Genomic DNA, 26,939 nt, shown 5'->3' with positions numbered 1-26,939 from the left:
CCCAACTGTGGACTGCCCTGTGCCCCAACTGTGGGCTGCCCGGTGCCCCAACTGTGGGCTGCCCTGTGCCCCAACTGTGGGCTGCCCGGTGCCCCAACTGTGGGCTGCCCGGTGCCCCAACTGTGGGCTGCCCGGTGCCCCAACTGTGGGCTGCCCGGTGCCCCAACTGTGAGCTGCCCGGTGCCCCAACTGTGGGCTGCCCGTTGCCCCACCACTAATAACAGATTGGGAAGATGGAACTATGTAATTTCTCATCATGGTATAGAATCAGTTATATGTGGGTATCCTAGTCTGTTATTTCATGAAATTGGGAAGAACTCAATGGCATACTCCTTGTGTCCTCTCGCCTCACCTCATTGGGGACACTGCCCTGTGTAGGGTGCCGTCTTTTGGATGGGATGTTAAACGGGTGCCCTGACTCTCTGTGGTCACTAAAGATCCCATGGCACATATCGTAAGAGTAGAGGTGTTAACCCCGGTGTCCTGGTTAAATTCCCAATCTGTCCCTCATACCATCACGGTCACCTAATCATCCCCAGCTTACAATTGGCTCATTCATCCCCCTCCTCTCCCCTGAAACTATTCCCCAGGTCATTGCTGTAAATGAGAACGTGTTCTCAGTCCAATTTATCAGGTAAAATAATGGTAAAATAAAAAAATTAAACATTCTCAAAACCCATTGGATGAGAAAGTCAGAGGTCCCGCCCCTCTGATCTTCTCCTCCAATGGGTTTTGAGAAGGAGGCGTAATTAATTGAGATCTTCCTTAAGTATTTTTCCTGTAGACTAGCTGATGATGATGATTATGTTGATGACTACAAACAATTATAGGTCATGTATATTGGTGCTTTCAAGACAACTGGGAACCCAGAAAAGAATGAGGTCAAATAATGTCAGTTATTTTCAGGTCGAAAAGTCTGAGCTCTAGAAAGACACCAGAGTTTCCGACTTGGAATTCCGAGTTGGATGAACGTTCAAAAAGAGTTTTCCCAGTCGGAGCTATTTTCTTCCCGTCTTGAACGCACTGAAGTCAGAAGTCTGAGATTTCTGAGTTCCCGGTTGTTTTGAACGCGGAATTTAACACAAACATGACAACATGGTTCACTATCTGTATGGGCGATACAAAACTAGGCATCCATTCATAAGACAAATGACATTTTATTTTATTCAAAAATCTTTTATTAAAAGGAAATATAATTGATACAAAATATATCAAATAATACATACAACATAAGACTACAAAAGTTCACAAAAATGTATAGGGAATTTAAAATATCAACAACAACAAAAAATCTATAGCCCAAACAAGTCTATTTGCAATCAAGGATGAGTAGTGGTTATATTATTCATGTGTGAAGGAGTGGAAGCAAGATAACAAATTCCTTTAGCTGTAACTTTTGTCTTCTGATAGCCACATAATACTATACAATAGATATGGATGAAGATCAAGGACAGGGTCAGATTAAAGACAATAAAACAATTCAGCATGGAGGGATTCAAATACTTATCAAATTATTGTGAGTATGTATGGATGGATAAATGGTTTTTATTAATACAGTGTGCAAGACTTATTCCCAACAGGCCTTACGGGAAAATGCTTGCAAGAAAAACGTGTACAGTCTAACACAATTCATGGATTACCGGTAAGAATCATGACAATTGAAATACTGAAAAACAAAACCCACACATTTGTCAAAAAAGATCAACTCAACTAGGTACATGCTTTGGATTGGATTTCGTCTCTGATTTTTCTACTGGTGTTTTCATATTGGATCATCAGTTATGTTAGGTATACATACTACTAGTTTTGGTTTAAAGATAATTGCGTAACAGAAATATAAACTCCAAAAAAAGACATTCTATCTCTGTACAAATTGTACAGTATCACTCAGTCTTTGCACTGGGTTCATCTCTAAGTGTAGTGAGCTGTCCAATCACAACAACTTACATAAATAAGGTCAAGAGATAAGCCTGGTTACTTTGTCCACATATTTCACTGGAGATGAATATGCACATGGAATGACTGTCACACATGTAAAGCATCTGTAGGTAGACAAAAAGTAGGTTATCTGAAGACCATGATTTAGTTCACGAGGCACATTCTTCTAGAAACTGTAGTATAAAAAAAACACATGCCCCACTCAGATTTACTGGAAATTAATTTCATGAGGAGTCAGCAAAATTGAAAAATGCTTATGTAACTATTTATAGATATGCTGAAAACACAGTAATGGAAAAGGAATGAAAGTAAAGTAGCATACTGAGTGTATTGGTAGTGAGAACCTCCTGTCTACTGCAATTACTTTAACTACAGAACCGCTATGCTTGCTACTCATTGTTTCATGATGGAATTGTCTACACACACATGACATTAACCATTTGAATACAAAAATAAAATAAAAAGAGTTAACCACCACAGCTAGATATCGTTGAAGTTCTGATTGTTTGGTGAAACATTCACGATTTTCAGATTTTCAAGCGCTTAAACTCAGTGTAAAGACTAGTCCAGTGATAGAAAATAAAATAGTTTACATAAATATTGCCAGTGTATATTCTACACACTTTACATATCAATCTACCCTCAGAAAAGTACAGCTTTCATAAGTAAATAAACAATATGTCAAACTAAGTGACTGTTTTACAGCAGGGAAATGCAACCATTGGTCTGAAGAGCTGCATGATTCTCTAACCTCATTCACCTTGATGCGGCCAGTGATCCAGTCAAGCTGACTGATGTACAGTAGCTACACCTGTTGGGCCGGTCACTGAAGGGAACTCTCTAGGACCCTGGTGGCCCACCTAGTCTCTTCCTTCCTGTCTCTGTGGTGCGAAGGAAAACTCCTGTCCTCTGGATTTTCTCAACTTTCTATTCTCGCTCTGGTACTTAATCGATCCACTAATATCACTGATTGTTCTGAGAGTGTACACATCTGGTATGGTATGACAGGCTAAAATCAGTTGCTAATTTGAAAGGAAGAACAGAACAAAAACCAGCAGACACTCAGTCCACCCATCTTTGTTGGTGTTAAGTATCATAGGAGCCTGCTGGTTGGGCTCAGCAGCTGCTGTCCTTGTCCTTTTTCTCCTCTGGTAACTGGCGAACCAGGTGAGGGACGGAGCCTTTCGCACTGCCACTGTGGGAGTGGCTTAAAGCCAGGTGCTGTCCACTGGGCACCTGTCTCGTCTCTGATAGTTCACTCCGGGGAGTCATCCTACAAGACAAGTTTGTAAAAAAATAACCTGTTAACAGTGGAGCGGACAAAACCTTTTGAAGTACGTATGTATAGGTCAGAAAGTACTTTGGCAAAAGGGTGAAAGTATTTGTCTTTACCTTCCCTCTGGGACTCTGTGGAAGCTCTCTGAGCGGCTGCTAACCTTGCTGGAGCTGCCCTTTTTACTACGTCTCTCTGCCCCCTCTCTCCCCCCAGACAGGGCCTGTCCACTGGGCTGCTTCTCCCTGTCCCTGTCCCCCAGCCTGGAGCCACGGGTGGAGCTGCCCCTCTCCAGCTGCTCCCTGGCGGAGGCCTCAGATGAGCCCCTGGCCTCAGAAAAAGAAGCCTGACCCCGGATGGCCTCATGGTTGCCCACTGCTGAGGTGCCGTGGTTGCCTGTGGCTGAGGCACCGGTGCTGGTGCCCATGGACTTGGAGATGACCTTGAGTTTGTGGGAGCCGGGGTTGTAGTGGTTCTTCTTGTGCTGGACACGGCTGTTGTGTTTGAGGAAGAACTCACAGGATTCCTGGAGAACTCTGCGGCTCTCACTAATGGGGCTGGATAGAGAAATATAATTCTACTGTGTTCTAATTCTATCTGCAAATGTTGCATACTGTAAAAACCCAAGTTGCTTCCCAAATGGCACCCTATTCCTTATATAATGCACAACTTTTGCACTAGGGTGCCATTTGGGATACAATCCATGGAAAAATATGATTTGTTTCAGCAGTTGAGAGACAGGCATTAGTGAAGTGTCCTTACTCTTTCTTCCTGGTCCTGTTGAAGAAGAAGGCCCATTCTGAGCAGGTCTTCTTGCTGCTGACCCAGAACACAGCTGAGATCCCAACCACCAGGGTCATAAGGTATTTAATCAGGAATAGGGACAGGTCCGGACGACCAGACTCTGTAGTCTGAAACACAACATTACAGTGTTATAAACTGTATTATAAACCGGGTGGTTTGAGCCCTGAATGCTGATTGGCTGAAAGCCGTGGTACATCACGTGTATGACATAAAAATACTTTTTACTGTTCTAATTACGTTGGTAACCAGTTTATTATAGCAATAAGGCACCTCGGGGGGTTGTGGTATATGGCCAAGCCATTAGCCGTGAAATATTAGACATACACACTACCGGTCAAAGGTTTTTAGAACACCTACTCATTCAAGGGTTTGTCTTTATTTTGACTATTTTCTACATTGTAGAATAATAGTGAAAACATCAAAACTATGAAATAACACATATGGAATCATGTAGTAACCAAAAAAAGTGTTAAACAAATCAAAATATATTTTATATTTGAGATTCTTGAAATAGCCACCCTTTGCCTGGATGACAGCTTTGCACACTCTTGGCATTTTCTCAACCAGCTTCATGAGGTAGTCACCTGGAATGCATTTCAATTAACAGGTGTGCCTTGTTTAAAGTTAATTTGTGGAATGTCTTTCCTTCTTAATGTGTTTGAGCCAATCTCTTGTGTTGTGACAAGGTAGCGGTGGTATACAGAAGATAGCCCTATGTGGTAAAAGACCAAGTCCATATTATGGCAACAACAGCTCAAATAAGCAAAGAGAAACGACAGTCCATCATACCTTTAAGACATGAAGGTCAGTCAATACAGAAAATGTCAAGAACTTTAAAAGTTTCTTCAAGTGCAGTCGCAAAAACCATTAAGCGCTATGATGAAACTGACTCTCATGAGGACCGCCACAGGAATGGAAGACCCAGAGTTACCTCTGCTGCAGAGGATAAGTTCATTAGTTCCAGCCTCAGAAATTGCAGCCCAAATAAATGCTTCGGAGTTCAAGTAACAGACACATCTCAACATCAACTGTTCAGATGAGACTGTATGAATCAGGCCTTCATGGTCAAATTGCTGCAAATAAACCACTACTAAAGGACACCAATAAGAAGACACTTGTTTGGGCCAAGAAACACAAGCAATGGACATTAGACCGGTGTAAATATGTCCTTTGGTCTGGAGTCCAAATGAGAGATTTTTGGTTCCAACCGCCGTGTCTTTGTGAGACGTGGTAGGGGTGAACGGATGATCTCCACATGTGTATTTCCCACCATAAAGCATGGAGGAGAGGGTGTTATGATGTGGGGGTGCTTTGCTGGTGACACTGTCTGTGATTTATTTAGAATTCAATTCACACTTAACCAGCATGGCTCCCACAGCATTCTGCAATTATACGCCATCCCATCTGGTTTTGGCTTAGTGGGACTATCATTTTGTTTTTCAACAGGACAATGACTCAACACACCTCTAGGCTGTGTAAGGGCTATTTTACCAAGAAGGAGAGTGATGGAGTGCTGCATCAGATGACCTGGCCTCCACAATCTCCCGATCTCAACCAAATTGAGATGGTTTGGGATGAGTCGGCCCGCAGAGTTAAGGAAAAGCAGCTAACAAGTGCTCAGCATATGTGGGAACTCCTTCAAGACTGTTGGAAAAGCATTCCAGGTGAAGCTGGTTGAGAGAATTTACATTTGAGTAATTTAGCAGATTATCCAGAGAGATGTACATTCCTCTTAAGATAGCTAGGTGGGACAACCACATATCACAGTAAGTACACTTTTTCTCAATCAGCAAAGCTAGAAAGAGGGTGGGGGGTCAAGTGCAATTTTGTTGTTTCAGGAATATTTTATTATTATCCTTTTTGGGAGGGGGATTTTTTAAGATACTCTATGGAGAGGTAGGGTTTCAGATGTTTTCGGAAGATGGGAAGGGACTCTGCTGTCAGGGGGAAGCTGGTTCCACCATTGGGGAGCCAGGACAAAGAAGAGCTTGCACTGGGCTGAGCAGGAGCTACCCTTCCATAGGGGTGGGATGGCCAAGAGACCAGAGGTGGCAGAACAGAGTGCTCAGGTTAGGGTGTAGGGCTTGAGCATAGGTAGGGAGAGGCAGTGCTCCGTAGGCAAGCACCATGGTCTTGTAGTGAATGCGAGCTTCGACTGGAAGCCAGTGGAGTGTGCTGAGGAGCGGGGTGACATGGGAGAACTTGGGAAAGTTTGAAAACCAGGTGGGCTGCAGCGTTCTGAATAAGTTGCAGGGGTTTAATGGCACAAATGGGAAACCCAGCCAACAGCGAGTTGCAGTCCAGACGGGAGAGGAGAAGTGCCTGGATTAGGACTTGCGCCACTTCCTGTGTAAGGTAGGGTCGTACTCTACGGATGTTGTAGAGTACTACCCCCCCCCCGTGCCTTATTGCTTAATGAGACCATTTAAACATCTGCCAAATATAATCATACATTTTACTGTGGCTGAAAGAAGGCATAAGAGCAATGATTTTTAACATCTATTAATGTTAGATGAATTTTGCAGCAGCATATCTTCATAGAGAAATCAAATTATTCTGAAAATGTTCTAGTGCTAAGCGTGTGTTACCTTGTGTGAGCAGGGAATGCTGTACTCCTGGCAACGGTCATTGATCCAGGTGTTTTCCCAGGTGGAGCGCTGGCTCTGTTCATAGATATAACACCCCTGCAGAGTGACCAGGGGCACCAGGTACAGACCACTGAACACTCCAATACGGATCATAAACTTCTTCAGCTTCTCCTGGTTCCTCTCATCGTGCTGGATCACCTGACGCACGTTGTTGAGCGACACGATCCCAGCCAGGAGCAGAGACAGCCCCACCACCACCCCAATACACAGCGGCGCCAGCACAAAGTACCGCAGCGCGTCCAGATCATAGAGCCCCACAAAGCACACCCCGCTGATGTTATCTCCCTCCACCTTGTTGAGAGCCAGTAGCATGACGGTTAGTGCTCCAGGGATCCCCCAAGCGACAGAGTGGAACCACACCGCCTTCTTCTCGATGGCCTCGCAGCTCCACTTGGGTCCGGCGGCCAGGAACCAGGTGATGGTGAGGATGACCCACCAGACGATGCCGGCCAGGGAGAAGAAGTAGAGTAGCATGAAGAGTAACGTACAGCCTTTACTCTGGGAGCCTAACACTACCGTGTCCATGGCAGCTGGGTGCACCGCCTGGAATGAATGAATAAATAGATTAACGAATGAATGACTACTTTTATGTCCCATAGAGAAGTTTGCTAGGAAAATAAGTATACCTGGCATACATATAAAACATCACAATACATGACTTCAGAAATCATCACAGGACATACATCACAAGACATGGGCTGTATCCCAATGGCACCCTATTCCTTACATACAGTGCATTTGGAAAGTACTCATACCCTGTCATGCAGTGTATGTAGGTGGCAGGGAAGTCAGGCACAGGAGAATCAAACTTGGTATACATGGAGTAGTTTAATAACGTAAAACAAAACCTCCAAAACCAAAGTACATAAAATAAACGTTGGTACAAGAACCCGTCGCACACCAATCGAATATCACGAGCATACCAACAAACAATCAAGGACATGAGGGGAAACAGAGGGTTAAATACACAACATGTAATGAATGGGATTGGAACCAGGTGTGTAGGAAGACAAGACAAAACCAATGGAAAATGAAAAATGGATCAATGATGGCTAGAAGAACGGTGACGTGGACCCCCGAGCACCACCCGAACAAGGAGAGGCATCGACTTCGGCAGAAGTCGTGACAGACCCCTTCACTTTTTCTACAATTTGTTACGTTACAGCCCTATTCTAAAATTGAGTAATTCATTTTTTTCCTCAATCTACACACAATACCCCATAATGACAAAGCAAAAACATGTTGACATTTTTGCACATTTATTAAAAATAAAAAACAGAAATACGTTATTTACATAAGTATTCAGACCCTTTACTATGAGACTCGAAATTGAGCTCATGTGCATCCTGTTTCCATTGATCCTCCTTAAAATGTTTCTACAACTTGATTGGAGTCCACCTGTGGTAAATTCAATTGATTGGACATAATTTGGAAAGGCATAGAACTGTCTATATAAGGTCCCACAGTTGACAGTGCATGTCAGAGCAAAAACCAAGACAGGATTGTGTTGAGGCACAGATCTGGGGAAGGGTACCAAAACATTTCTGCAGCATTGAAGGTCCCCAATAACACAGTGGCCTCCATCATTCTTAAATTGAAGAAGTTTGGAACCACCAAGACTTTTCCTAGGGCTGGCCGCCCGGCCAAACTGAGAAATCGGGGGAGAAGAGGAGTTGACCAAGAACCTGATGGTCACTCTGACAGAGCTCCAGCGTTTCTCTGTGGAGATGGGAGAACCTTCCAGAAGGACAACCATCTCTGCAGCACACCACCAATCAGGCCTTTATGGTAGAGTGGCCAGACGGACACCACTCCTCAGTAAAAGGCACATGACAGCCCGCTTGGAATTTGCCAGGAGGCACCTAAAGGACTCTCAGACCATGAGAAACAAGATTCTCTGGTCTGATGAAACCAAGATTGACCTCTTTGACCTGAATGCCAAGCGTCATGTCTGGAGGAAACTTGGCACCATCCCTACTGTGAAGCATGGTGGTGTCAGGATCATTTTGTGGAGATGTTTTTCAGTGGCAGGGACTGGGAGACTAGTCAAGATCGAGGAAAAGATGAACAGAACAAAGTACAGAGAGATCCTTGATGAAAACCTGCTCCAGAGCACTCAGGACCTCAGACTGGGGCAAAGGTTCACCTTCCAACAGGACCCTAAGCACACAGCCAAGACAATGCAGGAGTGTCTTTGGGACAAGTCTCTGAATGTCTGTGAGTGGCCCAGCAAGAGCCCGGACTTGAACCTGAAAATAGCAGTGCAACGACACACCTCATCCAACTTGACAGAGCTTGAGAGGATCTGCAGAGAAGAATGGAAGAAACTCCCCAAAATACAGGTGTGCCAAGCTTGTAGCGTCATACCCTAGAAGACTCAGGGCTGTAATCGCTGCCAAAGGTGCTTCAACAAAGTACTGAGTAAAGGGTCTGAATACTTATGTAAATGTGATATTTTTTTAATACATTTGCCCCCAAAAAAATGTAAAACAGTTTTTGCTTCGTCATTATGGGGTATTGTGTGTAGACTGATGAGGAAAAAAACAATTAAATACATTTCTGAATAAAACTAATGTAACAAAATGTAGAAAAAGTGGTCTGAATACTTTCCGAATGCACTGTAGTACAATACTTTAGAGCAGGGTCCATAGGGCTCTGGGGGCTGGTCTAAAGGAGTGCACAATACAGGGGGATTGGTTGCCATTTCAGACACAGACATAAACAGACCTTGTTGCAGGATGCATTGTTCCCCAGCAGGAAGCCGATGAAGTAGATGAGCGACACGAAGCTGTAGCACACGGCGTAGAAGATGATTGGCCGTTCGGGGTAGCGGAAGCGTTTGACGTCGATGAGGAAGGTGAGAAAGGTGAAGAGCGTGGCGCAGAGGCAGACGATGGAGCACACCCCGATGAAGGTCTTGGCGAATTCGATTTCATGGGGCTTGAAGTACATGTTGGAGCAAGGGGGAGCGCAGTCCCCGGCACCCAGGAACGTGGATCCCTGGCCGGGTCGGGTCTTCAGCTGAAGGGGGCACCAGAAGCCCATGTCCCTCTTGGCAGACAGAGAGGTCTTGGGTGTGGTCAGTCTAGTTGGTGGCAGGACTGAGCCATCTGGAGAATATAGGCAATCATCCAATCTAGAGGGAAAAAAGTAGGGTAAAGAATCAAAACCATAACTAAATGAATACCATTTCATAAACTTAGTGCTGATAAATGTAATAACTGGTCAACTGGCTGTTAGCAAGCAGTTTATAAACGCTTACTATTTGGTAATCTGAAAAAAGTCAGGCATGTGCCTTTTCATCTATAAAACTTGGCACAGTACAACACGCCTATGTATGTAACAGATGTTGTGGGTTCGGTGAACCTCGCACACGTGATGAGTAACCTGGCCTAAGACCTGGAGAATTGAGTTCAACTCAGTCACATTTACCTGTCGCACTGCAGTTCCGGAGGCCAGGTGATGCCGAAGGTGCTGATGTCCTTCCTGCAGTCTGACCTCACTTTCTCACACAGGTCACGACATGGCCGGATCACTTTGGTGTCCTCAGTGCATGCAGGGATAAAGGCCTGACACAGGAAGTGATGCACGTCTGGAGAGCAGCGCAGGTTGACCAGCGGCATGAAGGGCTATGGAGACAGAGGGAGGGAAGGGGAGAGGGGGAGTGAAAGAGAAAGAGAGAGAGAGCGAGAGAAAGAGGGAGAAAGAGAGAGAGAGCGAAAGATAGACATAGATCCATTCAGATTTTTATGGTTCAAGAACATACTGTAATTACTAGGGTTGCAAAATTCCAGTATCTTTCTGTCAATTCAAAGGTTTTCTAGAAGTCCTGGTTGTAGTTTCTAGATTTCTGTCCTAATTCCAGGAATCTTCCAACCAGGATTTTGGGAAAACCTGGGAAAGTTACCGGAATTTTGCTACCCTAGTAAATACTAGTACCGTGCTCCTGTAGCTGTACCTGTAAGGGTGGAGCTGAACAAATTGTCATGCATGTTTTTAATCCAACAACCAATATTGATTTCAACTAGATTCATCTAGACATCATAACAGTTTGTAATTAAAAAGTCAGTCAACGTGAAGTTAATGCTGTCACTCACGGCCACAATACAGTCCATGCAGTTCCCTTGCCATGGGCAGATCCATAAATAGAATTGTTTTATTTTCCTGTACACGTGACTTGGTTGGAAAAGCTAAAAATGCTACAGTACATAAGAGGCTGTAATGCACTGTATTATGGTGCCACACAAAGGATTCCTTTCACAGGCTGTCTCAGTTTCAACAGATTTGAGTAGAGGGGGGTGGGGGTGGGCATCAGGAAATGACTCTGGGACTATTTGGAAACCAGGAGTCAAGAGGGATGTTGACTGGAATGGACAGAACTGTTGGGCTTCTGCTCAGTATCCATTCCATCACACTAAAGCTGCAGCTCTGATCTAACAACCGTTAAGAAGTTCACAGTGATTTCTACCAAAGTATGAAAACATATCTTTCCAAAGCATGAATGGTTATTTTTGGCATTGTTGAGTCACGCTTAACAGAGTTAATCCAAATAAACAGATCTTGTCGAAGTAACGACCATATCACAAAATCTTAAGATACCATCTGTAACGACTGCCACAAATCATTCCCAAAACAATTATAACTGTATCCTTCAAAGGTTACAGACTGTATCATGTGGCCATCTTAACCTAAGGGCCACTTGGTTCAGATCAGATACGCCAGGTTATCAAACATTCCTGTTCAGTTTACAAATGCAGTTATGCAGAAAGAACTATGACTGCTGGAGGCAGTAAATCCAGCCGATGTTTATACTGTATAAGCAACATTTCCCCATCAATCCAGCCATCAACACAGGGCAAATCTAACAATCACACTATTCAACGTTCTCTCCCTGACGGTTTCCCCAGCTCCAGGCTGGCTGCAGGCCAGATCTAGATGGGGCCTGGGGAACTGGTTCTCCGACTGTATGAGTCCTTGTTTCACTTCTTTGGAGGTCCCAAACTCCATCTCAAAGAGCTCTTCTTAGTCTACAATCTGCCGTTTCTTGTATTTTTCTGTGGAGCCACTGTAAATAGGAATACATTTAGAGTGTATTGGAATTGGGGCCTCTGTATATCCTCATTCAAAAAGCTTGATCCCTCTACTGTGGATTTCCACACAAGGTCCCTTGACTATGGATAACAATGACTCAATTAACCTTTTACTGCAGTGGGCTAAATCAGGGTCACACAGAGTGTTTCTTGGTAGTCTTAAACAAATATACACCTCACACACATGGTTATGGGCTTTAAAAAAAGAAAACACCTATACCATGTCCCCCTTCTGATAACCAGGTGGTGAATCGCATCTCTGCATGTCTGGCAGACATATCAGTGTGGATGACGGATCACCACCTCAAGCTGAACCTCGGCAAGACGGAGCTGCTCTTCCTCCCGGGGAAGGACTGCCCGTTCCATGATCTCGCCATCACGGTTGACAACTCCATTGTGTCCTCCTCCCAGAGTGCTAAGAACCTTGGCGTGACCCTGGACAACACCCTGTCGTTCTCCACTAACATCAAGGCGGTGACCCGATCCTGTAGGTTCATGCTCTACAACATTCGCAGAGTACGACCCTGCCTCACACAGGAAGCGGCGCAGGTCCTAATCCAGGCACTTGTCATCTCCCGTCTGGATTACTGCAACTCGCTGTTGGCTGGGCTCCCTGCCTGTGCCATTAAACCCCTACAACTCATCCAGAACGCCGCAGCCCGTCTGGTGTTCAACCTTCCAAAGTTCTCTCACGTCACCCCGCTCCTCCGCTCTCTCCACTGGCTTCCAGTTGAAGCTCGCATCCACTACAAGACCATGGTGCTTGCCTACGGAGCCGTGAGGGGAACGGCACCTCCGTACCTTCAGGCTCTGATCAGTCCCTACACCCAAACGAGGGCACTGCGCTCATCCACCTCTGGCCTGCTCGCCTCCCTACCTCTGAGGAAGCACAGTTCCCGCACAGTCCAGTCAAAACTGTTCACTGCTCTGGCACCCCAATGGTGGAACAAGCTCCCTCACGACGCCAGGACAGCGGAGTCAATCACCACCTTCCGGAGACACCTGAAACCCCACCTCTTTAAGGAATACCTGGGATAGGATAAAGTAATCCTTCTAACCCCCCCCCCCCCTAAAAGATTTAGATGCACTATTGTAAAGTGGTTGTTCCACTGGATATCATAAGGTGAATGCACCAATTTGTAAGTCGCTCTGGATAAGAGCGTCTGCTAAATGACTTAAATGTAAAAATGTAAAGAAATAGAGTTGAAATGTATTAAATAAAAATGTTGCATCTCAATATTACACTTTATATACATCACAGAAGACTGAAATATAACAAAACCATTTGACATAGAAACACCGGATTTCTGGCCGTTTAAAAAAAAAAGTTTATCAATTATTAAATTATGAAAATATGAATAACATTTCACCCATGAAGCTACTAGAAGGTGATTAGGTAATTTGACTGCAGGAAAGGGCTGGCTACGCAATATGGCATCCTAACTTCAAAATGCATTAGTTGAGTTTGTAATGTATACTGAAAACATATACTAGTTTTTCACTCTATTTAGGTCTATTTCCTTACAGGTGCTGAAAGTGTTAATACTAAGCTGCCAAATACTAGTGGAATATTGGCACATTGACATCGTAACAGGAACAAGGCCCCTAAAGGAAAGGGCAAGTCCTCAATCCGGAAAATCCTATTGAATAACAGTGAACAGAAGAGCAACAGGAGAGTCAACTTCATAACAATACCTAGATCCCATTATGGCACACTTTCCAACAGGCCATTTGGTCAGATTGTCTGTCAGCAGTAGGTACTGCATGCATCTATTACTATAGATACGGCTGGCCTTGCTTTCCACCTGGCTACCCCTACCTCGGTCAACAGCTCTGCACCCCCCACAGCAACTTGCCCAAGCCTCCCCCATTTCTCCTTCACCCAAATCCAGATAGCTGATGTTCTGAAAGAGCTGCAAAATCTGGACCCCTACAAATCAGCTGGGCTAAACAATCTGGACCCTCTCTTTCTAAAATGATCCGCCACAATGGTTGCCACCCCTATTACTAGCCTGTTCAACCTCTCTTTCGTATCGTCTGAGATCCCCAAAGATTGGAAAGCTGCCGCGGTCATCCCCCTCTTCAATGGGGGAGACACTAGACCCAAACTGCTACAGACCTATATCTATCCTACCCTTTCTAAGGTCTTCAAAATGCAAGTTAACAAACAGATCACCGACCACTTCGAGTCCCACAGTACCTTCTCCGCTATGCAATCTGGTTTCCGAGCTGGTCATGGGTGCACCTCAGGCACGCTCAAGGTCCTAAACGACATCATAATCGCCATCGACAAAAGACAATACTGTGCAGCTGTATTCATCGACCTGGCCAAGGCTTTCGACTCTGTCAATCACCGCATTCTTATCGGCAGACTCAACAGCCTTGGTTTCTCAAATGACTGCCTCGCCTGGTTCACCAACTACTTCTCAGATAGAGTTCAGGGTGTCAAATCGGAGGGCATGTTGTCCGGACCTCTGGCAGTCTCTATGGGGGTGCCAAAGGGTTCAATTCTCGGGTCGACTCATTTCTCTGTATTCATCAATGATGTCGCTCTTGCGGCTGGTGATTCTCTGATCCACCTCTATGCAGATGACACCATTCTGTATACCTCTGGCTCTTCTTTGGACACTGTTAACTAACCTCCAGACGAGCTTCAATGCCATACAACTCTCCTTCCGTGGCCTCCAACTGCTCTTAAATGCAAGTAAAACTAAATGCATGCTCTTCAACCGATCGCTGCCCGCACCTGCCCGCCCGCCTAGCATCACTACTCTGGACGGTTCTGACTTAGAATATGTGGACAACTACAAATACCTAGGTGTCTGGTTAGACTGTAAACTCTCCTTCCAGACTCATATTAAGCATCTCCAATCAATTAAATCTAGAATCGGCTTCCTATTTCACAACAAAGCATCCTTCACTCATGCTGCCAAACATACCCTCGTAAAACTGACTATCCTACCGATCCTTGACTTTGGCAATGTCATTTACAAAATATCCTCCAACACTCTACTCAGCAAATTGGATGCAGTCCATCACATCCGTTTCGTCATCAAAGCCCCATATACTACCCACCACTGTGACCTGTATGCTCTCGTTGGCTGGCCCTCGCTTCATATTAGTCGCCAAACCCACTGGCTCCAGGTCATCTATAAGTCCTTGTTAGGTAAAGCCCCGCCTTATCTCAGCTCACTGGTCACCATAGCAGCACCCACCCGTAGCACGCGCTCCAGCAGGTATATTTCACTGGTCACCCCCAAAGCCAATTCCTACTTTGGCCGCCTTTCCTTCCAGTTCTCTGCTGCCAATGACTGGAACGAATTGCAAAAATCACTGAAGCTGAAGACTCATATCTCCCTCACTAACTTTAAGCATCAGCTATCAGAGCAGCTTACAGATCATTGCACCTGTACATAGCCCATCTGTAAATAGCCCATCCAACTACCTCATCCCCATATTGTTATTTATTCTTTATTTTTTGCTCCTTTGCACCCTAGTACTTGCACATTCATCTTCTGCACATCTATCACTCCAGTGTTTATTTGCGAAATTGTAAATGAAATATATATATATATATTTTTTTTTTAAAGACCTAACACTGACACTTTGAAGGGAAGTGAAGGAGTGAGAGACAAAGAAATTAGGATTTGGGGGAGGTAGAAATAGAGCGAGAGAGAGAGAGAGAGAGAGAAAGAGTACAATGTAGGAGGAATGTTGGCTAGTCTGTGTGAGGTTGGTGTGTCTCCCTCCCCTTCCTCTCCTAAATCAAAGGCCGCCCCACACGACAAAGTACCCAGAGTTCTCTGTGGCTCCCTGAGGTTGTCCTGAAATAAGAGGTGCACCTCAGCTCAGCCTGATAGATAGACAGCACACAAAGAGTCCTCCAGCATATCACTGTCTGCCCCACACCGATTTCAATCGAGTACAGGCTTAACTGAATGAACCATAAAGACGGAATGCAATATGACATTTTATTAAATAGTTTGGGGATCAAAGCCAGATGATGTGATGGCAGGTTGCCAAAGAACACCGACCCTACCGTTAAGCTTGTTTAGACTGAGGTCGGAACGCAATCATGATTACATTAAAACACTGTGGAGCCGGCGTGAGATACGGGTCGGAAAACGTACCTCAATGCAGGGATGGGATATACCATTGTAGTCTGAATTTTACCTTTATCCACACTGTTCCATCAAGAAGATTGAAATAATGCTAGTTTTCCCAAAAAACTATTTTCGTCCTCATGCTAGCTACCAGTAGCCACAGCAGCCATTATGGAATGAACAACAAGGGAGCTTATTGGCTGACACTGCCATTCCAAAATGGCTGCGGTGGCTACTGCTAGCTAGCATGAGGACGAAAAGGGACGTTTTTGGGGGAAAACTAGCAGTATTTCAATCTTCTAGATGTATCAGTGTGGTGGGGAAACTAGCAGTATTTCAATCTTCTCAATTCCTCAGTGTGGATAAAGGTAACATTTGAAGTACAATTTCAAAGCAAAAAGAGAACACTCACACGGTACTGCCTCCTCTATTGAAGTTCAGGTATATCCCATCCCTGCATTGAGGTACCTTTTCCAACCCATATCTCCACGGTGTCTTAATGTAACCATGATTGCGTTCCGATCTATGTCCTGCTCTGTGTAAAAAAAGCATAACGGTAGGGTCGGTCTCTTATGGCAAAGATGGCTGGTAGCCCTATGTGGGACTGCTGGCATCGAAACCCCCCCACTGGGGAAAGGAGTTCCACTGACGGGCCTTAAGGTCATTATAACTGGTGGTGGTGGGGAGGTGGATGGTTGTTGAAAACTGTTGCTGAAAAACAGCAAGTGAGAGAATGAGGGTAATATGACATATAAATACCTCCCTAGATTTACACCCATTGGTTGAGAGAAGAAGGTGATCATTGCAAAAGTGAGTCCATGGGCAAGCGTGAGGAATGTGCATTATTGTGCCATGCTTATAGGCTATAAGGTAAATAGGTGAATGACGTTCCACACGTGGCTAATAGGAAAGAGAAGAAACAAGACGCTATGCTGACTTTGATACGTTTGTATTCACTCCCAGTATGCCTGTAGAATAGGAAACAAAAGCGAATTATGTTATGCTTACTGGATGAAGTTAAACGAGCATTCAGTCTTCTGATTGAACTTTCGTAAACTACATTACATGTAACTGAACACTGCAGCTACAGCGAGAGCGGATGGAAGACCTTTGAGAATGTTAAGACACACATGCTTCAATACTTGCTATCAAATCAAATGTTATTTGTCACATGCGGCGAATACAACAAGTGTAGACCTTACAGTGAAATGCTTACTTACAAGCCCTTAACCAACAGTACAGTTCAAGAAGTTAAGGAAATATTTTTCCATTAAAAAGATAGCATTTCCTCTACATCTTAGCAAGTTCATAGAGAATGGTTTGAAAAATAGTTATTTTAATACACAATTATCCTTTTGCACCTGTTGGATTCATGGCAAACATATGATAAAAAGCTATTACATATGTACGATCTTAATTTGATCATCCTGCAGCAGGATAAATTCCCTGTGATGCAGGTCATTTAAATCATGTTGGGTATTTGAGGTTTAAAAAGTCTTCTGTAGTTTGTAATTTCCTCTTTGACATTTTAGACTTGATTTTCCCTTACGAAAAATGTATCAAACCCTACAAAAATGTACATTAATTATAATCCACATAATAATTCCCATTTCCTATTGCTGCAGGATATTTTAGGATAATTTCCCTGCTGTAGCAAACTGGCTCAAATTAAGATCCTACATCTGTAACAAACTGCAAGGTCTTTTTCCCCCTCTATGCTCCAAGTCTGGTGGGAAATCTAAGGGTTTAATCACAGTGAGAAACACTCACCTCCATCCTGCTGGCTGCTATGTCCTGGTCATAGTGCTCCATCATGTTGGGGAAGAAGGTCATGTTGTAGAGCATTCCCAGGCATCGATGCACCTTGATGGGTTCACAGGTGAACAGACTGTGGGCGTGGCAGCTCCTCACCCCTATCAGTGCCAGGCACACCCAGACCAGCCTGGGTATCAGCATGGTGGCAGTTGGTTGCTAGGCTAAACTTTTTGTGTATAAACAGCTCTAATTGGTTCAGTGGAGGGATAACTTTATGTTGGAGGCCAAATCACTCTTCATCCACATTCCTCTAGGCTTGCTGGGGTCCTATCCATGGAGACAAAAGGAGTAATGACAGGTAAAACATTCCCATCAGCCACCACGGCATCGGCACGGTGGTATGTTCGGAAATCCCAAGCTTTAAAAAAAACCTGAGTATAATTTATCTGGTATGTTTTGAAGGGCTAGTATGGAGTTTGGTTCCAAAGCATTAAAGGTCCAATGCAGCAGTTTTTGTTCTCAATATCAAATCATTTCTGGTTAACAATTAAGTACCTTACTGTGATTGTTTTCAATTAAAGTGGTCCCCCAAAAAATTATTAGCTTCTTAGCAAAGATATTTGCTAGGACTGTCTGGGAGTGGTCTCAGTAGGCAGGGGAAAACTGAAAACTAGCTGTTATTGGCAGAGAGGTTTTGAACTCTCTTTCTTATTGGTCTATTAGTAATTGATATCACCAGGCAGGCCAAAACACCATCCCAGAAAAACAGGCTGAAATTTCAGGTGGCGTTTTCAAACAGCTCTTATACTAAAAGGGCATTATCATAATTTTCACAATTTCACAGTATTATTCCAACCTCATTGTGTGAAAATATGTATAAAACACAGGGAATCACGTTTTTTCACTGCATTGGGCCTTGATCGTCAATATTTTTAACACCTTACTGATAAACTTTACTAAGTCATTGTAAATAATCATTTGTTCTTAACTGACTTGCCTAGTTAAATAAAGGTTACACACAGATAATTCATATTGATCTGAGTGGAATATTGCTAGTGAGAAATACATCTGTCCAGTCTCTTCTGCTGTGGAGAATAGATTATGTGGTGGAATTGCACACTGAATTGCAAACTAATTCAATAACAGCATCAGCTTGTTGATACAGGCTTAACGCTTTAAGTGTCTTGTGAAGTCTGGTATGTAACAATGTCTAATTGGAGCATGCCACACCATTTAATCTCACACAGGTAATCATTCACAGAAAGCACTGTCTGGTATGCATGCAGTTTGCATTCAATAAGTGTTTCATTTACTGTACTGCAGAACATAATTTCACTTTTTCATCTGCTGCAATAGTCCTATGCACTTTTGTATGGTTGTTTTATTTATGTTTACATGTATGTGTGTGTTTGAGCTGTGGAGAGAATTGCTTTAACAATAAACAAATCAATCAAAACTGATTTAATGATTATTATTATGATTTTACCAAACAATCTAATGTTTTCCTACTGTATCGATTGGCATATAGCGAACCACGTGACTGTTTCTATCACGTTCAGTAGCTTGGAATAGTTTAGCCAACAAAAACATATTCTATTCCCAAATTAGGCTACTAACCGAAATAGCACTGAGAAACGGCTATTGAATAGTAAAATGTTTTGACTTGGTTACAAATCACGTACACTCCAGTCAAATTATTTTAAAAAACATGTTTTTTACTTTAAAAATGAAAAATCTAACTACTTCAGAATAAACCCTATAATAAACCCTAAGAAAATTACACTGCAGTTACATGGAATACTTAGAATACATTTCCTTCGTGTTTTTCCCAAATTGGCATTCGGAAACTCCATTTGTTCCCCATGTCTGGGAGCCAACTTCGGGAAGTGCGACTAGTAAATATCCCTGTCTCAGTGCCTTGGAAAGGGCCTCGATAAGTTTCGAATGTAACATTTTTTTCAGACAAGGGCAGAAAAGTCACACAATTACACTTACCCTTTCGTTGTTAGTTTTCCCTAAATAAAGGGCATCGTTCCATTGCAATCCTTTCGGATTTTGCGACAATGTTTCCAGCGACTTTGAACTATTCTCCGCCTTCTTTCTTTCAGCTCCACATCCTGTCTGTCTCCGTGTTCGATACAACACCCCTATACAGTAACAATCAGGGGGAAATACCGGCCGTTGTCATATGCAGGTGCTATTATCAAGCGTAGACAGTGAAGCCACAAACATTATGTATTTTATAATGGTACTATTAAAAGTAGATGGATAGTCCTCCATCTCAGATAATACATGCATCATAACGCAATCATAATGTACAACTTAATGATGACTTTTCTTAAATTATTATATTTTTCACTGTAAGGGGAGAATTCAAGCTGTACATTAAAGATACAAAATTCACATAAAAAGGCTGCAGGTGAAATGCTGATCATGGTTGTATTATGTGATTGACTGGGTTCACCAGCAGATGGCAGGAAGGGTTCTACGAAGCATTGGCCTACAGTGTATCATATTGTAGCCAATTTTGGGGACAGAAATCGGTTGCAAAAATCTAGATGTCATGCATAGGACTCAGCCTTCATCTTCATCTTGATGTCTGGAGACATCTTGACACATAAAGTTCAGAAGTCTTGAGTTGAGACACTTAGCGACTAGATAGTAGGCCTATCAGGTTATAAAAACAAATGAGAGGCAGTGCACTACAGTAACTGAAGTCGTGTTTAGGGGGTCACATGTCATCAACACAATAATAGCCTACAATCTCGGCTGCATTCTATACCTTCACATTTTGATCAAAGGTGCTGTCCATTCACTTTTTTCTCAACTGGGTGATTGGGTCTGGCAGCATAGCATTTGACTTGCCTTCAGCAAAGAAAGATTTACTAGAAAACCTATTACTTGAAAAACACTTCTATTCACGCTGTCCCATCGGCAGTTGTTTCTTTCACACAAGTAGCCTCCATCATATACCCGTAAGTGGACGACCACTGCAACCTGATGCTACAGAATTAAAGATGCCTGGCCAGCCAAACTCCTTGCTCCGGCGAAACGCTACGCCACGCCCACTGACGTCGGTTTGTAGGAACAATGGAGCTGAATAATTCAGTTTGTCATCAGGCAAACATTAAAGTGATGCTCCAGAACTTTTGGATAATTTCAGCCAGTAGTTTTGAATGTAGTGCTCACAAGCCAAAATGGGTACACATTTTTTTGTTTACTATGTAATCCAATGGTGTACTTTGTCATTCATTTCATAATATATGTTACATTTTTGCAATTTGTATGAAATGTTATGAATCCACATCGTACAATATTTCACACGTGTGTTGTGCTTAAGATCCCGGACTGCATCTTTAACTTAATCACATGTATTTCACTCTTCTGTTTATCCCACTGGATCTTGTCTTGGACAATGTCCTGTTTTCTCCGCCTATGTCCACCAACCCTATCATGTTTCCTCACCATTCAGACCTAATTGAAATGTCTTAAATCAGCGATATCAGACACTTAAAGATATAGAAAGTCTTGTCAGAAGCTAGCAGATTCATTACTTACCAACAACAGCTGCAAATTCCAATAAAACATCAAGTTTTGAAGTTTACTTTCCTTGCTTTGTCGAACAACACTATCATGAATCTAGCAAAAAAAATGTGTGGGTCAGAGTGACGTATTTATTTTTGTTTCATAGCACAAATGTTTATTAGCACGTTTCTCACATTGGCTTTATCAACCCCCTGGCAAGTGCAGGGGTTTGCCTAGCAACACCTGCCTCAGATGGAGTCAAAGTCTGCATAGCACGATACATTCCCATGATTTGTGAATCAGTTTGAATCAGTTCAGACCGAACAGCTAACGCCACAGCCGACAGCTAAAAGGACTTTGAAAAAATACGATTTCTGCTAATAGGATGAAGTATCTAACAAAATAACTACATTATTGCTTTCACTAATCATAAACTATTTACATATAACAGAAATGTCAGTACATTTGTGGACAAAATTCTTACTTAGCCTACTCAACCTTGAATTAGTCTTGATACCATACCTGGAGAGTGATGAATCATATTTTATATGTTAAAAAGTTATAAAAAGCATTATCCGAGGAAAGGAAACAAATAACAAATATTTTAGATTCAATCAGAAGTAGCCTTATGCTCTGTTGTTGTTGTTTGAAATCAACCTTTGCTCATTTCCTTTCAGTGCCATGATAACTCCGCATCATAAATATTTTCCTTGGGAACTGATGGATTCAACAGAACAGGCTGTTCTCATTGGGATGAATCCAAGATAACTGTCATTGCCCAATACCAGCTTACTGAGTTTCAGCCTCACGGCTAGAGGGTAATGCCAAGAACCCACGCCATAGCCTGTGACAGCTTGTTCATTTCATTTTCCATGTGAAGTTGCGCTGAAGAATTGCTGATGTATTTGAAGTACTAAGCTTTGTGACACCAGTGTAGCTTCCTTGTCAGCACCTATTGCTGACAATGGCATGTGGCACTGAATTATGACATAATCAATTTTGACTGTTCTGTTCCTGAATCATCGACAGTACATTTTCAAAGCTGGAAAGAGGGAAAGTTTGTATGAGGTACAGTGGCTTGCGAAAGTATTCACCCCCCTTGGCATTTTTCCTATTTTGTTGCCTTACAACCTGGAATTAAAATAGATTTTGGGGGGTTTGCATCATTTGATTTACACAACATGCCTAGCACTTTGAAGATGCAAAATATTTTTTATTGTGAAACAAACAAGAAATAACACCAAAAAACAGAAAACTTGTGCGTGCAAAACTATTCACCCCCTAAAAGTCAATACTTTGTAAAGCCACCTTTTGCAGCAATTACAGCTGCAAGTCTCTTGGGGTATGTCTCTCTACGCTTGGCACATCTAGCCACTGGAATTGTTGCCCATTCTTCAAGGCAAAACTGCTCAAGCTCCTTCAAGTTGGATGAGTTCCGCTGGTGTACAGCAAGTCATTCCACAGATTTTCAATTGGATTGAGATCTGGACTTTGACTAGGCCATTCCAAGACATTTAAATGTTTCCCCTTAAACCACTCAAGTGTTGCAAAAGCAGTATAATTAGGGTCATTGTCCTGCTGGAAGGTGAATCTCCATCCCAGTCTCAAATCTCTGGAAAACTGAAACTGTTTACCCTCAAGAATTTCCCTTTATTTAGCACCATCCATCATACCTTCAATTCTGACCAGTTTCCCAGTCCCTGCCGATGAAAAACATCCCCACAGCATGACGCTGCCACCACCATGCTTCACTGTGGGGTAGTGTTCTCGGGGTGATGAGAGGTGTTGGGTTTGCACCAAACATAGCGTTTTCCTTGATGGCCAAAAAGTTCTTACTGTCTCATAGACCCATCAGCCATGATTTATCAATATATACTGAACAAAAATATATACGCAACATGTAAAGTGTTGGTCCCATGTTTCATGAGCTGAAATAAAAAATATGCACAAAAAGTTTATTTTTCTCAAAGTCTATGCACAAATTTGTTTACATCCCTGCATTTCTCCTTTGCCAAGATATTCCATCCACCTGACAGGTGTGGCATGTCAAGAAGCTGATTAAATAGCATGATCAGCATGCTGGGGACAATAAAAGGCCACAAACAAATGTGCAGTTTTGTCACACAAACAATGCCACAGATGTCTCAAGTTTTGAGGGAGCGTGCAATTGGCATGCTGACTGCAGGAATATCTATCAAAGCTGTTTCCAGAAAATGTAATGTTAATTTCTCTACCATAAGAGACCTCCAACGTCGGTTTAGAGAATTTGGCAGTACGTCCAACCGGCCTCACAACCACAGACCACATGTAACCACACCAACCCAGGACCTCCACATCCGGTTTGCACCCCTGCCCAGTCATGTGAAATCCATAGATTAGGGCCTCATTTATTTAAATTGGACTGATATCCCTATATGAGCTGTAACTGTATATTTTTGTTCAGTGTAGTTTATTGGTGTTTTTATTCCTCCCTAAAACTATGATTAGAAGAAAATGATCACATCTAAATAGTCAGTTCTTAGTTTCGATGATTAATCTACCATGTTGTTATTAAAATGGTGTTAAGCAAAGATCACATTTAACAGAAAGGAACTAGATACACAACAACTTGCTTGTGAGACCCACAGCTGGTTTATGACAAATGTGGCATAAAATATTGTTTGTCCAAAGTGATGATTGGTGATCAGTAAAGACACACGTCAACTTGTACAATTCTCTGTTTTCTTTAGAAAATTATCTAGATAACATGTATGGCATCGCTAAAAAGGCCTTGATGTTGAAAATATCTTAAATATATTCTTTACTACTCAAACCTGGTCAATCTGTTCAGTGACAAAATCAGTATTGTTAAAGGACAATGTAAAGAGAGGTCCATCTATTGCAAAACTTCCAGATGGCGTGCTAGTGTTTCCAGGATCTATACTTCTACATCAGCACATGGAATTATTGTACAGATATAAGTTCAGGGCAACCCTTACTGAGGAATACCTGGGTAATCTGTCCACTGATACATGCACTGATGATGAAAACTTTGACGCATGTTTCAAGAACAATGGACTCCGAACATTACTCTAAGTCTCCACCTAGGTTTATTTATACAACTGTACAATTCTTTGGGGGAAACAAAGAGATGATGAATGAATGTTAAATACATTCAGATGAAGATCAAAATGTTCCCTGTACTTTGGCTCTAGCATTTGGGTGAAAGATTAAATACAATGTATACTATGTGCTCAACTGTGGTACCAGAGGTCATATTACCTTGAGAAATATCCTGAAGCATTTAGCCTATGAGGTATCTGAGAAGTCTGAGGAGCATGACTGACCTTTAACCTCTTTGTGTGGTTTGGACTGGCTAATACAACACTAATACAACTCAATGAAATTAAATTGGTGTTAGTCACTCTTTCCACTGGTCGCCTTCCTCACAGGACAGCTGTGAACCAACCTGAAACTCCAACCAACCTGAGCCAACCATGGTGACAGCATTGGAAATGGTATGATGTAGTAGGGTAAAAATAGAACCGTAACATTATAAGAGGCTCTGGAGAACCACATTACAACACACAACCTCACACACAGACCAATTGTCCTTCATCTCCAGCCAAAAGCAATTCCCAGAGAAGCCTATAGATTAGCACATCTAACAGGGAGTTAGTCAACTCTCTCATCTCTCTCTACACTATCCTCTACACACACAAGATTAACAGTCTAAACAGTAGGGATGTGTATCTGGTAAATGTCCACTGCGATGTAAAGAGAAGGACCAGGAGAAGAAGGAGTCCTACCAGGCCACTTGGTTGGACTTGGTGATGGAAACGAGACCAGAACAACAGTATGTATATTAGCATGATAGATAGTTTCATCAAATTTATCTTTTAATCACTGTTCCAGACCAGTGCTGTTGTTCATGTTCAATGTGTGCCACAAATTCATTATCATCATTCACTAAATGAAGACATTTTCACAAAGATTATATTGGTCTTACTAATCACGTGTCTAAGAACAGCAAGAACAGCAGGACACTTTGAAACGGCTCTTTAAAAAATGCTATTGCTTGATTCCAGGACCACATTGTTTGAAAATGGCTCCTCGAGAAAGGAGACCTACAAGCAGAAACAGGTGGCTCATTTCTTGGTCCAGATAAACTCCAGTCAGAGGATCAAGATGGGCACAAGGGGTGGAATGCTGAAGTAGTACCAGCTGCCATACAAGAATGCCCTCCGTGTGTCCATCTTCACTCCCAGCAAAGCCGCCTCGCCCAAAGACCTGTACAGATCTCCCTCTCCATCAGAGTACAAGTCTATCATGGAGTTTGAGATGATCGCCAAAGAAGTATGTTCAGATAAACAGGAGATTTTCGAAATCACTAAGGACTTGCCTAAAGTCTCCCAACCTATCCGTGTTAACTTCAGGGCATCCAGTCTTATATCACACTCCTTCAGGGGTTGAACGGGAAGAATGAATGCAGGACGTTGGAGGTAAAATGTAAAATCAGAGGAAATTATATCAGCAATGTGTAAATGGACAAAGGGAAAGCTGAAGGGAATTATTCATGTCTTTATAAAAGAGACTTTTAATTTTAACATAATTCTGTCTGTGAAAGTTATGTTGAGGGAGCTGTTAACATGTGGAAAGGATAAAGTGAATTGACAACATTTTCTGGATCAGTATCATAGACATCATGGTCAGTATATTCAACCTAGGAAAGTTTTTTATTGGCAAACCTCATGTAGGACGTCTAGGGTATTGTCATGGACATTAGCCGCTGCTGTGATACAAGGAAACAGAAGTTAATGTCTCCATCTAGTGGTGAAGCATCAAGATGGAAATGAATATGCCTTTCCTATACCCACATGTAACATTTTGACTGGTGTACTGTGATGTGATCTGCAACGTAATAAATACATCAAATAATAAAAATGAATCCAAACAAAGGATTTATTTATGGGATCTCATCCCCCACCCATTCAGTATGTATTTTCACAGGTGTGTTTATTTAATTTCATTCAGACAGACTTGCCTATAGTTGACATCAGTAACAACATTCTAAAGGTTCTGTGTAATAGAGCCCCACGGTGGAGGTGTTATAACACCCATAAAACCTAGCGGTCAAACAGGGAAATGGTTCCAATAGTTTTTCCACCATTTTTCCCATAGGGAAATATGGGCTGTGTTTGTTATGGGTGTAAGATGGCACAGTGATGCCATCTGTTGATAGCAGCCCGGCCCAGCGCCTCATGGCACGGCGCTTAAAAGCAGCTCTGCCAGTAGCCAGCACTCTCCTGGAGCCATGTGTGGTGACAGACGTGCTGGTGAAGCTACGTCACAGAAGACAGGTCTCCAAGTTCATCTATGACAAATCAGCAAAAGACTTACCTGAGCTCAGGGTGGGTGAAACGGTGCGGATGAAGCCACTACCAGGGGACCAGACTGGCCTCTGGAGACTCGGATCCTGTGTACAGAAAGTGGCACCACGCTCCTACTTGGTCGAGGTGAATGGATCACGGTACCGTCGTAACAGGGTTGACCTTCGGATTGCTGAGCCAGCACCTACTCAGAACCCTGATGGTCAAAGGGGTCGCATGACAAAAGACAGAACCCCAGCAAATCACATGGGGCCTGAGGCACTGGGCGAAGAGCCAGGGGATCACAGGTCGGCCGCTCCCTCGCCCATCAATACTCCCCTTAGACAGTCAGGTGACACGCCTGTGCGGGAACCCGCAGTCCTCGCAGACAAGCCCCCTGTCTTTTCACGCTGTGGGCGTCTGTCCCAGCCACCAAAAAGACTTAATCTGTAGGT

The 26,939-nt window shown here is 42.9% G+C and overlaps 1 protein-coding gene and 1 pseudogene across 1 annotated transcript; one reads left to right on the top strand and one right to left on the bottom strand.

Moving 5' to 3' along the window:
* Positions 1 to 1,155: 1,155 nt before the first annotated feature.
* On the bottom strand, positions 1,156 to 21,852 carry LOC115176348 (frizzled-6). Its single transcript, XM_029736275.1, has 9 exons — positions 21,659 to 21,852; positions 19,607 to 19,758; positions 17,627 to 17,938; positions 10,096 to 10,292; positions 9,391 to 9,799; positions 6,604 to 7,206; positions 3,974 to 4,122; positions 3,331 to 3,768; positions 1,156 to 3,211 (listed from the first exon to the last, which is right to left on the bottom strand). The coding sequence occupies exons 3-9, from the start codon at positions 17,810 to 17,812 to the stop codon at positions 3,055 to 3,057; spliced, it is 2,139 nt and encodes a 712-aa protein (XP_029592135.1). The 5' UTR covers positions 17,813 to 17,938; positions 19,607 to 19,758; positions 21,659 to 21,852; the 3' UTR covers positions 1,156 to 3,054.
* A 2,760-nt stretch (positions 21,853 to 24,612) lies between these two features.
* LOC115176481 (telethonin-like) lies at positions 24,613 to 25,915 on the top strand (annotated as a pseudogene).
* Positions 25,916 to 26,939: the final 1,024 nt, after the last annotated feature.

This window comes from Salmo trutta, chromosome 37 (genome assembly GCF_901001165.1).
Source record: "Salmo trutta chromosome 37, fSalTru1.1, whole genome shotgun sequence".
Lineage (NCBI taxonomy): Eukaryota > Metazoa > Chordata > Actinopteri > Salmoniformes > Salmonidae > Salmo > Salmo trutta.
Note: the sequence above shows the minus strand (reverse complement) of the source record. Positions and strands in the feature narration are given on the sequence as shown.